Consider the following 18,101-nt stretch of genomic DNA (forward strand, 5'->3'; position numbering starts at 1 on the left):
ATAAGAACTAAAAGAGTTAAAACAAAAAACAGTCCATGGCTCACCAAAGACACAAAAAACATTATGCTACAAAGGGATAAAACCTGGAAAGTCTACCTCCGCTATAAGCAACCAGAAACATTACTAAAATATAGACAGTTGAGAAACCTAGCCAAGAAACAAGTCATTAGAGACAAAAAGTCTTACTACGTCAAACTACAAGAAAATCGTGCAAAAAAATCACAAACAATTCTGGAACTCTATTAATTCCCTCTTCAGGCCAGGAACAGAAAACAGCCCATGTCCTGACACCAGCAAATCTGACTCAGAAATTGTCTCACTATTCAATACCTTCTTCACCTCCTCTATTGCTGAGCTTACTAAGACCTTTACCAATAATAACCCACCACCCCTCCCTGCCCAATCTTCCCCTCCCCACCCTAATTTTGAACTCAAACCCGTCTCCACCAATCTAATAAAGAAACTTCTTTATAAACTAAAGCCTTGCTCCAATGCCCCTGACAGCATTCCATCCTCCTCCTTAAAAATAGCTTCAGGTACTATTGCTCTGCCTATCAGCATCCTGATCAATAGATCACTACTTGAATCATACGTACCCAAACTATGGCATACTGCATTTATTCTTCCACTCCACAAGGGTGGCAAAAAACTGTAATGTCTCCAATTTCTGCCCCATAGCCATCCTCTCCCCTATCTCCAAAATTCTTGAAAAATGCATCCACCTACAGCTCTCCCCATTCCTTACCAAATACCAGCTACTCTCCCCTACCCAACATGGCTTCCGCCCAGGACACAGTACTAACTCCGCCCTTCTCTCCTTCTTACATTCTGTCAATTCAGCCTGTGACTCTGGTAATTTGATATCTTCTGTCCTGCTGGACTTATCCAAAGCTTTTGATACAATCTCTCATACCCACATTCTAAACCATCTCTCTAATCTTAACCTTTCCCAAAAAACTCTTTCATGGTTCTCTAGCTATCTTTCAAACAGGTCCCAAGCCGTGAAATGGGGCCAAGCCACCTCCACTTTCCTTCCTACTCCCACTGGAGTACCCCAAGGTTCCATACTTGGCCCTTTGCTATTCAGTTTCTTTATTAATGACTTCCATAAAGCCATTCCTAACACCAAAATTGTACAATACGCTGATGATTCCACTTTGATTTGCTGCGCCACTAACCTAGCAGAGCTCCAATCTCTGACTCAAAATGCCTTCTCAACCACTGAAAACTGGATGTTCCAAAATCACCTCTCTCTTAATGCCAATAAAACTAAGATCCTTCTATTCACCCCCTCAAAATCATCCCCTCATGATGAAAACTCTCTTCAAATTACCAGCCTTAACAACTCCTCTATCGAGATCGTACCCTCTGCCAAACTTCTTGGTGTCACAATTGGCAATCAACTAAAATTTAACACTCCTATCCAGCTAAACATCAAATAAACTCACATAAAACTTGGCCTACTTTATAGAAACAACAACTTCCTCTCTCCTTCCTCCAGACTAACTCTTGCCTCTACCTATCTCCTTCCCTCTCTTATGTATGGCACTCCTCTGTTCACTAATTCATCTTCCACACTTACTTCCAAACTGGAAGTATGCTACAACAAAATCTCCAGATTTGCCACCAGTGCCAAATCCTCCTCCTCATCACTGCATCTCCCTTCACTCTATAAACTGGCTTGAACTCCCCAACCTACTAGACTTTCACCAATTAACCACAGCCCACAAGTTATTGTTCCAACCCTCTAACTGCCCTGCACTATCCAATATACTACAACCATATTCCTCCCTCAGACCCCTTAGATCTTCTCACCAAAACCTGATCACCATTCAAAAACCCAAGCGCCCAGCTGGTCAGCTTCTCTTATCTTTTACCCTAGCAAAAAAATGGAATGCTCTGCCCTCATATCTAAGGACCTGTAACAACCATAATAACTTCAAATCTCAATTTCATTCCTACCTCTACCTAAACAGGAAATGCAACTGCACTCTTCCACCCATACCTCTCAAACTCTCCTCCCCCTTCACTCCTGCCTAACCTTCTTACCTTCCTAACCTCACTCTCAATTGCAAATTCGTACTCGTAACTTAATAGTAAAATCTAGCTATTATGCTATATTCTCATTTATCACATGAACTAAATTCAAATTGTATTGTTTGTTTTATTTCTTGTTGAAGAAAACCCACTGTCTGTATTTTAAACTATCTTTGAAAAATGTTTGTTAATAAACTTTGTTCTGTGGAGCTTTTCTCCCCGGGCCACCACTGAAAATGGGCCCCCTAGCCCAGTGGACCTCCCCGGTAATTCAAACTGGAATAAATAAATAAGTAATATGCATGGGTTTAAAAGATTGCTGTTAAGCAACTGTTTTATTGATAACTCCAGAGCACAAAAACTTTTACCACAACAGCTTGGGCAACAGAAAGTAGAAACGGTTGTTGACAAATATGGTGAGCCAATAACAAAAAAAACAAGCAAAGATCCTGTAGAGGTATTACAGATATTTCAGAAATTTTATAAAAAATTTGTATAAGTCAAGGAAATGTGTAAATCAAGAAAGAACACGTATGGAAATATTTATAGAAGACTAAAGTTTACCAAGGTTAGAGGTAGGTCAGGCTCAACAGTTACGATAGAAGGAGGTGAGATAAAAATGATAACATACACTCAGTCTCCAGGAATAGATGGTATTCTTGTGGATGTTAGGAGGGAATAAACTGATAAAGATCTGGAAGGTTTTGTTTAGCAGTATTTTTAAAGGAGAGGAAGCACCAGTATCCTGGAAGAAAGCTGTAGTGGTTGTAATACTTAGATGGTAAAAACCCATCAAACCAAGCTTTGTATAGGTCCATTACATTTTTAAGTCATGGTTATAAAGTGATTGACTGTAATAGCTAAAAGAATGGCAAAGGTATTGCCAAACTTGATAGATATGGTTCAGTGTGGTTTTGTGGATGGGCAGAAACATTTGACAACAGTAGTGGAGCAATGATGATCCAGGGTGAAGCAGATTATAGGAAAATACCACTGTTTCTGTTGGGTCTTGATACAGAAAAAGCATTCAACAGGTTAAACTGGGATTTTTTTTTTTGATTAGGGCAGTGTAGGTATAATAAGGTTAATTATGAGGATGTATGAAGGATTGGAGGAAAAAAAATAGTGTGGGAGGATTCCTTTCTGACAAGTTGTGTGTAAACAGAGGAACCTGGCAGGGGGTGTTCTCTTTCCCTTTTATTTGCTTTAAATTTAGAGCCATGGCAAAGACAATAAGGGACTTAAATTCGGGATATATTTGATGTGGTAATCAAGAAAGTTGGCTTTATTTACAGACAGTGTTATGTTTGTACCTGATAAAAACAGAAAAGTACACCTGTGTGTTGTGGAACATATTAATACAGTCTCAAGCTTTTTTGGAATCTAAAATTAATGAAGATAAAAAAAAACTATTGCTGTAAACAATGTACCCATAATGCAGTGGTTCAGCAGCAATGTCCATATGGGGACACACTAAAATGATTTAGGAGTTTGGATTAAAAATATTCTACTGTGGCAGCTAAGGATATGTGGAAAGAGACTTAAAAGATGATACAAAAGCTGAAAAAAATGGAAGCTCTTGTTTATGGATATGGATACAAGCAGTGATTTTTTTTTTTTTAGTCTCTTTAGTTTTATGTAGAAGTCAGGCTTATTTTTATCACCTAGAGGAGAAGTTGTGTACAATTATAATAAGTTGAAGGAATTTGTCTGGGAGAGGAAGAGTCAGTGGAATAAGTTGATCTTTCCAAATGAGCAATGTGATTTAGGATTACTTGATTTCAAGGGATATTATAGAGCATGAGTGTCCAACCCGCGGGCCGCATGCGGCCCTCAGAGCTCTTCCATGCGGCCCGCGACCCTTAAATTGAAATTTCACTTTTTTTCCGCGTGTTTTCACGTCCGCGTCCTTCAGGCGTTCTGCGCATGCGCCACATTACTTTTTTTCACGTTTTTTTTCATGGCAGCGTCTGTCAGCTGGTATGCGCATGCGCCAAAGCACCGTTCGTTCGTTTTTTACTTTTGTGGTAACGGGTAAACAGCTGAAGGAAGGATTAAGATCGCGGCGAAGAAAGAGCTGAGAGTGAGGAGGATTTATTTATTGTTACACACTGACTACATCTCCAGCAGTAACAGGTAAGCTATTCTAAATGCATCATTTTAATTTTTAGGTTCAGTCCATCAGTATAAAAAATCAAAACTTGGTATGTTTACAAAAATTGTTAGTTAATAAATACACACAGAAGTAGTTAAGCACTATTTACAGATGTTATATAAGAGATTAAAAGGAGGGGTGAAAAATCGGATCCTGTCGGTGCTGCTGTTCGGGCTACCAGTTTTGTTTACTTATTTTTTTAATCACACATACAATAAAGCAATAAAGTTTTGCTATTACACCATAATCCGAGTCTAAGGGCTGTGGGGTGAGCAGTCTGGTTTGATGACTACAGTTGCCAGTGAGAAAGGCAAAATTGGTCTTATGAAGACAGAACGAGAAAGTTTTTTCTACACTATCTGCGAGCAAATATTGGAAAGAATTTTTAACGGTGCTTGACATGGATATAAGACAGAAGAACTTGCCTTTTCATAAATAATATAGAAATGATAAAGTTTCTGAATCTGAAATTTCCCCATTTCCAAAGCACATGCTTCTAAAAATGAATGCTGGATCACCAGTAACCATAAATATGCTACTCTTTTATGATGATGATGATGATATTGAAGGATGCTGTTGCAGCCGACCTTTAACTTGTTTACTTCAGTAACTCATTTGCTTGCACTATTGATAAGAAGCCCAAACCAGACTGCTACTTTACCAAGGGAATTTTTTTAATTTTATAAGCTGAAGAAATGGCATAATAAGTCATTATGAGGTACAGCAGAATGAAAGTTTCAGGGAACATACGTACATCTCAAGAGCATCAAAAGTTACTTAGTGCAGAGTATAAGCATATGAGAAATGATAAGATTTACTATAAGTTACACTGTAAAATAAGATGATTTAGTTTTAAATATTTGTTAGTAATTAAATGGTATTTGTCTGTTGTTATATAGGCAGATGTGGGGATTAGGTGGGGAGGGTGGTTGTGAATGGGAATGATAGTGTACTGTAGCTATATTTGAGTGAACATTTGTTGCATTTACCTTATGTCTTGGCACTTAGAAGTTGTTTTCCCCTTACCTTGTTGTATAAATTATTTACAGTACAAATGTTTTCTATTTCTACATACTCTTCCTTTTGTTGTTTTGTAGATGCATCTTTGTAGAATGCTGGCCTCTTTACTTAGAAAAATAATGGAAAGATAACAGTTTCATTGTTAAGACTCAAGTCAAGATAAGAAAAAGATTTTATAAAGGTGCAATTGTTTTAGTTGTCGGGTTTTGCCATGTGGCAAAGATAAGTAGATAAAAGTACCACTTTTTTTCAGGATACCTCTGTCTCTGTAAATTAGATTTGAAGCTCCGTTTTTACAGTCATGAATCGCTGTATGAAACATGTGCGTTAGATGAGTGCAGCGTTATTAAACACCTGTCTAGTCAAGTGTTTGGTTGTTTGCTTCATAAACAAGGAGACACAGCAAGGCATTCACTGTGGTGTCCAGTTTTTAAGTACAATTTATTTGTTTTGTGCAGTGAGATGAGCTGGAATCTACATTTAAAATGGTCAGAAATATTTACTGCAGTTACAATTAAAGTCCCCTCTTTCAGAATGCATGGTTACTTTGTGTTTCATTTTTAAATTATATTTCTTTCAGTACTGAAAAAGCATTGCTGTTCAGAAAAAGGTAATGACAGAATACTTGAACAGCAAGTACAAGCTGTACTGCAGCCCATATTAGCAGAGGAAGGAGAAGTGAGGTGATCTGACTTAGAAAGATTACCCAGTAGCAAGTCACTGGTGATTAATTAGTGCAGAAGGCTGGGGGTGTATACAGCTGCACTCTTCCAGGCTGAACAGTGAAGGAGGCATGATGTATGGCAGGTTGAGAGGTACAGCTGCAGTCCCATGCTGTATGGGTGGATTGGGATGTTGAACTGTTCTCACAGAGACTGGATGGTAGGTTGGGAGAACAAGCTGCCGTCTCTCCCACAATGTATGGAAGGTTGAGAAATTGAGTTAAACACTCCCACTCTCAGTACAGTAGGTTTGTAGGCTCAGCTGCAGTCTTCCAGCCTTTGTGTTAGGTTAGGTTCAGCTGTACTCTCCAAGTTACCGTTCATTACAGCGAGCAGTCAGAAAATTAATTTGGGTTGGGTGTAAGAGTGAATGTTCAGAAAAGTGAACTCTCCATTCCTGCTGTCTGAGATCACATTGCTGCAGGGCAGGGAATTTGTCCTCCCTCTCTCTCTGATGTGATCTCAGAGTTGGTGTATGTAATTAGCAAGGAGTATGGGGGGGAGGGGCTTGCCTGTTGCAAAAAAATATTGTTTTTGTTTTTTTAAAATAATTTTAGATTCAATCTCTAGTCTAGATTGATTGCTGTTTTTGTAGTCTTTGTTCTTATAGTTTGATAGTTGATATAATCACTGTTCCAACCCCACTATCTGTAGGTTGGGACGTTCAATGGCATTCTCCTTGGCTGCACGGTGGGTTGGGATGTGCAGCTGCACTCTCACGCTGTACTGTATCTTGGGAAGTACAGCTACTGTCCTATACTCTACTGTAGGCAGGGAGGTACAGCTGCCCTCTCCCACACTGTGTGGTAGGTGGGGAGATGCAACTGTGCACACTCCCAGACTGTACGGTAAGCGCTAGGTCAGGAGTTACCAGATTAATGTTAGGAATGTACCAAACATCCTGGGGTATAAGGTTTCTTGAAGCTTGTGGGCTATTAGACTTACAGTGATACTTGAGAAATTAGTACATGCATCCATAAAGTCACGTTTTTCTGCACATAGGATTGCTGGCTGTCTCAGATTGTGAATGCTTTGTTTGCGATTTTCTCTGTAGTCCTGCAGCCAATTGTGTCTCTACTATTATGATGTATAAAAGATGACCGTTAAGCCGCATTTGCCAGTTTTGAAACTTATTTGATTAGGTGTCATAAACTCAAGATTAAGGTATACCCTTAATGCAGACACAGCAGATGCAGGCACATTCCATTGAGAGTTGGCATGTGGATACTGACTGGCACTGATATTTTAACATTAGCTGTGATAATTGGCTCACTGTATGTACCCACTTAAGTCTTTGCTAAAGAAGTACAGATAAGGCAAATATATATATATATATATATATATATATATACGTTGATATTTTTAGTTCTGTTGAATCTGAGTTTACTTTGCACTGTGTAGTTAATTGTGTATATTTTTCCATGTGTGCCATTCCACAGAAGAGGGAAGTTGTATATACACTAATTTAAACTGTGTAACTGTACAATATGTTTTGGACTTGCAGTCTGTCAACATCCTTTACCTCAGTAAGAGAGGGGCAGTTTGGTGATGGATCAAGTTATCAGTACATGGCTGGGTTGTTTTCTGTTATACACAGGGAGGTAATTGCATTTAAGACTATTTGGATGGCTGTAGTGGCATCTGCTAATTATTTTATGGTTATTTGGATGCAAGACATCTGTTGTACATATTGTTGATGTATAGTCAAACATTCACTAACATTACCTCACTGATAGGGGCACTGTTAAAGTAGGGTTTGGCTACAAATTGAAATGTTCGTACCCTTTTAATTTTTTTTTTTTTTTTACAAATAAACTTTGATGTTAAACTAAGATGTCAGATTTATCTGTTTTTTTAATAATTAGAATGAGATATTGAATTTTAGGGCAAATATTATGCATACACCTGTGGTCTTTTGCTCTTCAGTTTACGTGAGAGACTTTTTTTTTTTTTTTTGGTCCTCACTTGCTGTTTGCAATGATATATTTTACATGCGGCCCCCAGACACTTTCTGTTGACTCAATGCGGCCCTTGCAACTGAAAAGGTTGGACACCCCTGTTATAGAGCTAAACAGTTAAGACTAGTATATATAAACAGAAAGCTATAATTCAAAGTGGAAAGGGATGATGATAAAACAGGGATGAAATTCAAGAAATAGAGAGGGGATTTTGTATGCCCATCCCTAATGAGAATAACAACAGCCATGCAGAATATTGTATTCATAAAGTAGCAGAAAGTATTCTAAGAACTAAACCAACATGAGAATTTAGAAGTGGGAATGCTGATAGGGATGACTGCAATTAGGATTACAGAGAATAGGCAAGAGGGGATGGACTTTATTGTAGAAAAACTGGCAAAGGAACTAAGGTATAGGGAGCAAATAACTAGAGAGGGAAAGGTGATAGAATGGGCAGAGGCCAAGAAGCCATTTGAACTGCAGGCTAGAGACTGCCTTCTGTATCAGGTATTGATGTCTGAGTATATGCAAAGAGAAAGGGATAGGGGAATCTTAAATTAAAGACCTGCTCTGGTAGAGTTTTTAGTTGAATCTAAAACAACAGCTGCTATTAAAAGTAGGATGATTAGTAGGACATGTACAATATTGCACAATAACTCTAGTAATTGATTGGAAGGGGTTAGAAAAAATTGGAAAGAGAGATTGGATAAGCAGTTTACAAGTAAACCAACTGAACAAGGTGGTTTAGGATTACTTAATTTGAAGGGATATTTTACAGCTAAACATATGTATGGATCCCAAGAATACAAAACAAAAGAAGTCTAGAAGATTTAGGATTTTTTTCATAGGTATTTTTATACCCTAAGCAGATGCCAAAGAATTTTTCCTCTGGTAAATGGCAAATGGAGTGAAATGAAGATGAAAGAGGTTACTGGGAACATACCTTTGGGTAGTTTAATGAGTTGTCAGACTTGAAAAATGCCCAACTGAGTACTCTGTTAGAAATTTTGTGAACAGATGGATGTAACTAAGAAAATTATTTTCTGAGGTGGGGTACAAGATCTGAATTGCCTAGACATAGTAAAGGCTTGATAAGTCTAATTATGGTGGATGCCAAAAAAGCAATTGATAGAAAATGTGAATCGTCTAAACTAATTGTATTTCAAGTACTGAATATTATAATAGATATAAAAGAGCTGGAAGTGGGATCTTTAGGAAAAGGATAGGAGTGAACTACTTAGAAAAAATGGAAATTGTGGGAAATATACATGCAGAGTAATGTCTTGGAGAATGAGATTTGAGGGAAGGCAGGAACTGAGCAATTTATGTAATGTTGGATTGATAAAAAATATGTGATGTATAATGTTTGTAATTATGAACGTATTAATATAGTCTTTTTCAGATAAATGTATGTTTGCCTTTGTTTTAAGTGAGAAAAAGAACTGAAGAATATTTAGGTGTGTGCACAAATTTAACCCATGCAACAGGAATACCAAATTTAATCAGACTGGGTATGCCTCATCCCCACTGTGTCTGGGATGTTTAGAATTTTTACTGCTGCATTAAGAAGGTACTGAGTGGATGAACTCAGTTGTTAACCCCCTACAGAAAGCCTTTTTGAAAATAAATAAATGTTAGTGCGTATTAATATCTGGACTTTTTATTCCCACTTAGACTGGTCAAAACGATCTGCTAGATCATTAACCCTTAGACCACCCTGAAATGCATAGTACCAGTAATTGGCATACTGTGTTATTGTACTTGTTACCCAAACTGTCAACATTTTAATGGCAGTGCATATGCATATCTTTTGTTGTTGCTAGTCTCCCAGATGTTGGAATCTTTGCAATGTATTGCACTGTTAACTGTTTCATGTTGTCTACCCTGCTTTGCTGTAGTTTGTCAGTATTACATTGACTAGAGTTGGAATTTTGTAGAATGATGTGATACATCTTGTGACATGGTTTATATATTTAAATGCATATTTGTAATATACATGGGTATGTCTCTGTGTATATACTTACACGTTTGGGGTCATAAGTTGCAGTTTCTTCTTATCAGAATGTTCATCTCTTTGTAAATTATACCCTTCATGAATGTTAAAGTTGATGTGTTCCAGGAATTAAGTATAAGTAGTTGGGGGTGATAGCCCCCTACTCATATGGCAGGTATAGGGGAGTGCAGCATCCCTTCAAAAAAAAAGGGAAAATGTATTGATTACTTAAATACTTTTTGGGTGTGGTCACTGTACACAAGTTGTGTTATACTACATAGCAACTAAGATCAGTTGTATTTTATGACTGTGTGCACTGTTGGACAGTACGTTTAAATTGCAAAGCAACTTCAGAAGTTTTGTCACTGCTAAGATAACTTGTTTTCATTTTTCATAATTCTTACAGAAAGTGCGTTTTGTAGACGGCTTGAAAGTAAAGCACAAAACAATTTTGAAGAAACTAGTTCTCAGAATTCAGCAAGTGGTGAGTGAGCGTTTTAATCCGTGTGTTGCAGACATGGCCGAGCAGTAGTTTTTATGTACTGATGAGCATTATTTGAGATCCATCTCTTTGTAGGAGCCTACATAATTAAATTCAGAACTGGTTAACTCATGTATCCATTGCCATAATTAAAATAAATGCTTATACTGCTTACAAAATTTTTCCCATTTTCCATTCCTCACTTACTAGAAGTTTACATGATTGCCAATGCTTTTATAGTTATATGGTAACTAGGTTATATGACCATAGATCCATAGTTAAGTACTAAGGAGTCAATCTGCAGACCATTACAAGCCTAGCCAATGAACTGTATTCATAAGCTTCCTCCTGCCTCAAGGAGGGTAATTATGTACAGACTAGGGAAGAATTTGAGATTCCCCTTCTAGGTATCAAGGTTTACCTTGAATGTGGCAAGGGTACTGCTCTGCTGACATGTAGTGGACATTTGGTTTAGAGGTGTGGGGTATGTTGGGATATGAACATTTCACTCCAACGTATACTATTTATCTGTTAAGGTTTACATCCTGTAACCTAGTATTTGAGGAAGATTGTGCAGGCGTACAGACATGGCATGCACACTTACAGGCATGATGTAGGATTGCCAGTTGCAGCTGTGGCAGATCTTTGGGATATGGGATAAAAACAGAATACCTTGTGAAGACCCACTTAATCACATGGAAGACATGCAAGCTCTGCATAAAGGCACCCCAGTGGAGAAACGAACTGGGGAACCAAGAGCTGTGTGACAGCAACACTAACCACAGTAACATCTTCTTGTTCTGTCTTAAGAAAATTTAGTTTTTCTGTGTTATTACCATTATCAGTGGTGCAACAGAGGTAGCACACTTATCTTTGGTACAGAAGACTGTGGCTACTACTTCCAGTCTAGGTAGATAGATTGCTGACACTACAGTGCGGCATGGGGGGGTGCATCACGCCAGAGTGTCATCCTTTGGTTGAGACATTAAACTGTGGTCTCATCTGCTTGAGTTGATGGTAGACAAGGTGGAAGTAAAAGATCCCACAGCACGTATAGAAAATAATAGGGGAAGTTCCCCCAGTCCCCAGGCTAAATTTCTCCTAGTAGTATAAATACCACCTTCAGTCTCCCATGAAGAGGCTACTAGCTTAGTGGGACTAATCTGGTCAAGAAAGGATGAATAAACACATTGTGCAGTTTTTACTTTATTGTAGTTTATTCATTCTTCAAATACTCCATTAATCCGTTTTAGGGTTACAGGGCAGACAGAGCCTGTCTTGATATTCAGAGGAAGTAATACTGAATAGGTGCAAACCCATCACAGGATGACAATACATCTACAAGGAATTTGTACCATATTTTTGGGATTTGGGAAGCAACTGGAGCTCCCAGACAAAACACACCACATGGAGGATATGCACACTCCACACCAATGAAATGGAAAACCAAGCACTAAGTCAGTAATGCTAACTGCTGCACCACTGTGTCATCTTGTCTTAAGTTCTTAAAAATAGATTTTATTAGGGGAGTCCTACTTCTTTGTATGTTACATAGTATTACCTGTTCTGCATGTATATCACTTTTATCAAGCATGGTTTACCTCATCACCACTCCCACGAAATAACTGTATCCTTTATAGAGGTATTTACCTGTTTTTGAGGTTTGATTTACCTTTCTCAGAATTTTTCTAAATCCTGCCCCCCCCCCCATTACTCTTATGGTTTTGAAGCTGTTTTGTACACAGGAGTCTGTAATACATGACCAATGTAACTGGTGGCACCAGTAGGTTAAAGAAATAGGACCCACGTCACATTTCCCTTTTTCAGGAGGAAAAAAGTTTCTTGCTGTGTCATTCATTAATGTCTGCTGATTTTGCCCAGTGTTTTTGATAATGTGCTTATATTTTTACACCATTTTTCTCTCACTCAATTTAGTATCCAGAAACACAACCTTTGACGGGCATACAGTAAAAACTGTAAAAAAGAACAAAAGTCGTGGGATTTGCTAAGACAGGACATTAGAAACCACTGTCTCTGTAAAAAAGGCCATACTTCAGCACCGTCTACTATCACCAATTCCCTTATTTTGTACTATTTATTGCTTTCCTTATAGTGGTAGTAAGCAGTTCTGATGATGATCTTAATGAAAATTAACAAAAGTGCTAAACTGGATTTTTAATTAGGAACAGTTTGGACTTTGTTAAAAGCATGCCTTCTAATATTTATTTTTTATTAAAAGTATATAGTAATAAAGAGGAGGAAGGGAAGTTCCTGAAGGGATCTTACCCGAGTCTGGAAGCTGTAATCCACCAATGCAGGCTGTTGAGGTGATTCAGCTGTGTGAGTTCTTCAGCTGGCACTAAAAGACTCAATAACTGACTTTCTGTGATGGAGGTTACACTTCCCCTGAGCCAATCCCCTATCACAGGGAGTCAGTGGAGGGAGTTCTGAGCTCTGGGAATCTTCCAGTGTGAGTTAGTGTAGGGCTCAGAACCCATGCCACTAAGGCGGTGTGAAATATGAAAATCTGCTGTTACAGGAAAGCAGGACTTAAGCAGGTATACTTTTGGGGGGTTCTTGCCCCTCTACATCTAGGGGTAAAGCTTAAAGGAGAAGAGCAGTGTTCAAGATTTTTTCTTCTCCTGGATTTACAATCTTTTTTTTTTTTTCTAGTCTTACAGACAATGCCCAGCAGACCTGCTAAGTTTGTAGACAGGAGTTTTTGGTCACTGAATCACAGTGGCCGACTAGGAACATAGTTGTGTAGAATGTTTTTTTAGTGCTGGACAGACAGACAGATGGATGCTGGATAATTTTATAGTTGATAAGAAGTTCTGTATATGTTAGTTGATGTGGCAGTTCTAACCAGATTAGGCTTTTCAGTACTACACAGTGGTGGATTCTGAAAGGGGTATGTGCTGCAAATTTAGCAACTTTATTATAGCATTGTTCAAGTTTTAATTTAGTGAAGTCTTGAGGTTAGTTAGGATGGGAGCACCATAAAGAGTGGAGGAGGAGAAAAGTAGTGGCAAGTGTAGTTTTAGTTGAGTCAGTGAGAGTTTTTGGTTTTGTAAAGTATCCATAATTTTTTGAGTTTTTCTTATGCAATTTTGTACATGCAGGTTGAATGTAAGATTACCATCCACTATCGTCCTTTAATCATTTGCTGTGAAAAGTGACTTCAGTGGTTGCATTATCAAGAGAGAGGACTTTAAATTTTGTTTTTTCATGAGAGGGGGATTTAGGGAAAAATATCAGTAGTTTGGTGGTCTTTGGGTTGAGCATGAGTTGAGTTACAAAGCCACCATATTTCAGTGTCTGTTAAAGCTTCCTGAGTAATTTTTTGGAGGTGTGCAGTATCAGATGTTCAAATGAGGGTGGAATCATCTGCATATTGCATTAAGGTGACCTGTTGTATAGAAGTATAAAGGGTGCTGGTGAAAAATGTTAGAGGTGAGGCCAAGGATAGAGCCTCGTGGTATACTGTTGGTGACTGGGAGGTAAGGAGAGAGCATGGAGTGCCATTTTACTAACTGATACCTATTGGACAGGTAGCTTTTGAACCACAGAAGGGTGGGCTGAGAGAGACCTAGTGAGGACATTAAAGTAGTAGTTTGCTGTGACTGTGTTGAAGGCTTTAGACAAGTCTAGAAATAAGGAAGAGACTAGTTTGTCATTTCCAGCTTTATTGACAGTATCTATATAGGTTAGAAGGGCAGTGCTCATACTATGAGAAGGGTGGAAGCCTTGTTCTGTAGGGAATAGGAGTTCTTCCAGCAGGACATAGTCTAGCAATTGTAATTGAATACATTTTTCAAATATTTTGGCAAGAGGAGATAAGATTGCTTTAGGTGTAAAGTTGTTAATGTCGTTGAATTTTCTCATTTGTGCAGAAGGGTAATATCTGACTTTTTCCAGAGAAAGGGAGTGTGGGATTTCTGGACTGACCTGTTTATAAGGATTGAGACAGGATAGGCAACGCTACAACTGCTATTTTTAGGTACTCGCTTGGAAGTTCATCAGCTGAAGAAGAGCAGGGTTTATGTTTAAGAGTAGATTTATATAGGATGTGGGCGCAGGTTAGCAGGTGAAACTGGATGTGGTGATATGTGGTTGCTGGGCAGGGTTAGGATTAAATGTTGAAGTATCATTAGTTAGAGCTGCTATTACTGTCTGTAAAATAAGAGTTGAACTGTTATTGCATTTTCGAGTGGTGAGTTATTGAGAATGGGGTTTGGGTAACATTTTTGGCCAGGATGTAGTATTTCTTTAATTGATGCTAAAAATGTTTTAGGGTTGTGTTTAGTAGTATTCTGAAAGTTATCATAGTGTAGTTTTTTTGTCTTTATTTGCTTTTTAGTACGATTTTGAAGCATTCTGAAGTTTTCAAGATATTGAGGTGTTTTTCATTTTTGCCATTCTTTACATGCTTTTTCTCTATCCTGCATTAGCATTTTACACTTTTTGCATAGCTAAATTGCATTACTTGTTTTCATTTCCTTCCTTTTAGGAGGTGCAAGGCCAGTTAGGATATTTAGAAAAGTTGTACTGAATTAAATCACAGCATAGTCTAGGAGGAAGATTTTTAGGAAGTTTCAGTTTATAGAAGATAGTGTAGTAATGAACATTTCGGGATTAAACTTGGAAAGGTTATTTGTTTTGAAAATATGCTGTTAACTGGATGTGTGAGATGTCTAGTCATATAGACTGGGAGATAACTGAGAGACTCTGACATTGCATCGGTGATAGAGTATTTGATAGGGTCTTACACTAGGATCCAGTCTAATAGAGAATTTGATGTATTTCTATAATGTGTGGGGCTATTAATTAGTTGTTTGAAACCACATAAGTTCATGCTAGATCTAGGGGAAATTAGAATTTATGTCCAACCAATTGACATTCACATCACCTAGTAAACTTTTGTCTTGTAGAAGTAGGATATCTTCCAGCACGGCTGTGTTGTTGCCAGGAGGGATGTAAAGGACAGTAGTACATATTTGTTTACAGATTTTCTTCGTGTTTCACTTTTGCAGTCATCACATTTGGGTTATCCCTGCCAGGGTAGCCCTCGGCCGGCCCGAATACTAGAGACTTAGTATTTCTGCGTTGGTTGCTGTCGCTTGAAGACTGACGTCCGGTTGTCAGTAGTATAAAGTAAGGCAGCCGACACCATTACATCAGTCTTTCTTGCCATGGAGCCTGAAGCAGAAGCAATTCGCACGAGTGCCGGTCAGCCGCTACCTGGGTTTCGTCTACCAAATTGAAGTTGAAGTCTTCTAAAGCTAAGTACCCCATTGGGGATCCTTTTTTCTTGCACTAACCAATGTCAGAAAGTTTATTTTTTCACCTGTGGAAAACAAATACCACACTGAGACTGCCACTCTTACTGCATCACTTGTTTAGGCCCAGACCACGACGTCTCTCACTGTCACTTCTGTGCTTTGTTCAACACCAGAATTATCTGTCATTGGGCCCTTATTGTAGCCAGATATCTTTGCTTACAATCCTCAAATTCCGATATGGCTTTGGTAAGCTATCCAACAGCAGAACTTCCGAAAAAACATTAAGATAAAGACAGACCGCACAGGTCCAAACCTACCGACACTTAAGTTAAGCTAGTCATCAGTTCTTCGGTGCTCAGTGAGGTGCTTTCGCAGGCCCTGATGCCCACTTCTGTTGTTTCACAGGCCACTACCGAGACCCTTTTGCAGTCCGGTATGCCGCAAAACTCTTCGACTAAGGATCCTGTGGTCGTGTCAACCTTGGATGGGTCCAGAGCTGCTGAGTGCTTCACACTACTGAATCTAGGCACAAACCAACGTCTTCTTTCGTGACTACTGTTCTTTCTAAAACTACCAAGTTTCTTAGGCCCAGGGTACGAGCCACATACTCAGGCGCCTGCTACCTTGCCTCGGTCTCAAATACTTAAAATAGCATAAGACCTTATCATGCTGATCAGGGGAAGCCAAGTTACCCCCTCCAAAATGAAGAGAGATCTGTCCCCTGTAGTTTTGTCTGACCAAGAGTCAGATGAATCTGATGCATTTGAATATGAAGACATGCAACCCCTCTCCACTTCTGGGGTTTCTGATGCAGAGGATTCTATTGCTTTAGCCTCTCCCCCAGAGGATTTTTCCTTTGGGAAAACCCTGCATACCTTAAGGGAGCATTTCCAGTGGGAGAGTCAGGACCACCCTCAGTCTAAAAAGAGAGTCAGGGAATTCCTAGATCTTCCACAACACAGACCCTTAGGCATTCCCCCCAGTCCTGGATGTTGTGGAGGATGTTTTCCTCGAATCCAGCTTGACTCCTGACACCCTTCCTCCTGCACCCAGAAAACCAGACCGGTACTATAGAGTCCCTGATTCTCACAAATATCTTTTTAAAAATCCATTTGACCCCAAGGTCATTTCTCAGGGGCCAAAAGGGATTAAAGCAACCTCTGGTAAGAATCTCACCCCCTCAGACAAGGATTCCCGAGCATTGGACAGATGGGGTAAAAAAAGTATACACCTCAGCTACTCTTCCTATCCAGGCACTAAACTGTCAGTAACATATGCTGAAATTTCAGCAACATACCTTGGACCTCCTTAAACAAAAAATGTCTTCCTTTCCTGCTTGGGCAGAATCTAAAGATTTACAAGAGTTAATGCATTCTGCAAGTCAAGTAACTAAACACACATCTTGCACTGTGGTTTTGACGCCCTAGAAGCTTCTTGCAGGGCAGCAGTCACTGGATCTGTCATTAGAAGGCATGCATGGCTTAAGGAACAGCCCCTGCCAGACCATGTCAAATCTAACTTGTTGGATGACCCCTTGCACAAAGATAGCTTATTTGGCACTAAGGCAGAAGAGGTCTTAAAAAAGATGGAAGAAAAGGTAAAAATCTATGCAAACAGTTAAGGATTTCTTGCAGGTCCAGCCCCCTAGGTTCAGCAGACATTGCCCCTCCAAACACTGGTTCTTTCCTGCTCCCAGTAAGCCGGTCCAGCTGAGGGCCCATGGAAGCAGACCCTGGGAATGCAGAGATCTAAGCAGTGGAACTACCTCCACTTCAAAACCAGGGAGTTCTAAGCTACTCCCTTATGGTAAGAACTCACAATGACTCACCTGTTCCACCCCCTCCCTCTGCCCACCTTCACTGATCCCTAGGAGGAAAACTTTCCTTTCATTCAAGGACCTGGACCACCATTATCAAGGGCCACTGGGTTCTGAACATCGTTTCTCAGGGATACAGATTTTCCTTCCACACACTTCCAACCCCAAAAGGGTTCCCAGATCTACCACCAAATCAGTTGGCAGAGGATCAAAAGCAAATCCTTTCCCTGCTCTCTGAGGGCAATAGAGCATGTTCCTGCAGAACAGATAGGCCAAGGTTTCTACCCCAGACTTTTTCTGGTGCCCAGAAAAAAGGGCACCTGGCGCCCCATCCTCAATCTATCCATTCTAAACACCTTACTGGTGACCCCAAAGTTCAGAATGCTCACCGTACAGCAGCAGCTACACATACTCTCCAAGGATGCTTGGCTAGCAACCCTAGATCTAAAAGAGGCCTACCTCCACCTTCCTATCAGGGAATCATGTAGGAAATATTTTTGCTTCAGGGCAGGAACTCAACACTTTCAGTAATCTGTGCTTCCCTTTGGCTTATCTACTCCTCCCAGAGTTTTCACAAAATGTCTGGCTCCGGCCATTGCCTTTTGCAGACAAAGAAATATTCAGATTTACCCATACT

General features: G+C 39.4%; 1 protein-coding gene across 13 annotated transcripts in view; it reads left to right on the forward strand.

The window, feature by feature from the left end:
• LOC122790995 (zinc finger protein 618-like) overlaps positions 1-18,101 on the forward strand; it is a 2,638,133-nt gene that overhangs the window by 1,456,436 nt on the left and 1,163,596 nt on the right. For 12 of the 13 annotated variants that reach the window (XM_044058724.1, XM_044058727.1, XM_044058731.1 and 9 more), the window contains one exon: positions 10,292-10,369. The exons of the other annotated variant lie outside the window; for it this stretch is intronic. In XM_044058724.1, coding sequence (XP_043914659.1) covers positions 10,292-10,369 — 78 coding nt within the window. The remainder of the gene's footprint in view (positions 1-10,291; positions 10,370-18,101) is intronic. 13 annotated transcript variants of the gene reach the window in all.

The sequence above is a fragment of the Protopterus annectens genome, chromosome 16.part0, assembly GCF_019279795.1.
Source record: "Protopterus annectens isolate FY-2018-M chromosome 16.part0, PAN1.0, whole genome shotgun sequence".
NCBI lineage: Eukaryota > Metazoa > Chordata > Ceratodontiformes > Protopteridae > Protopterus > Protopterus annectens.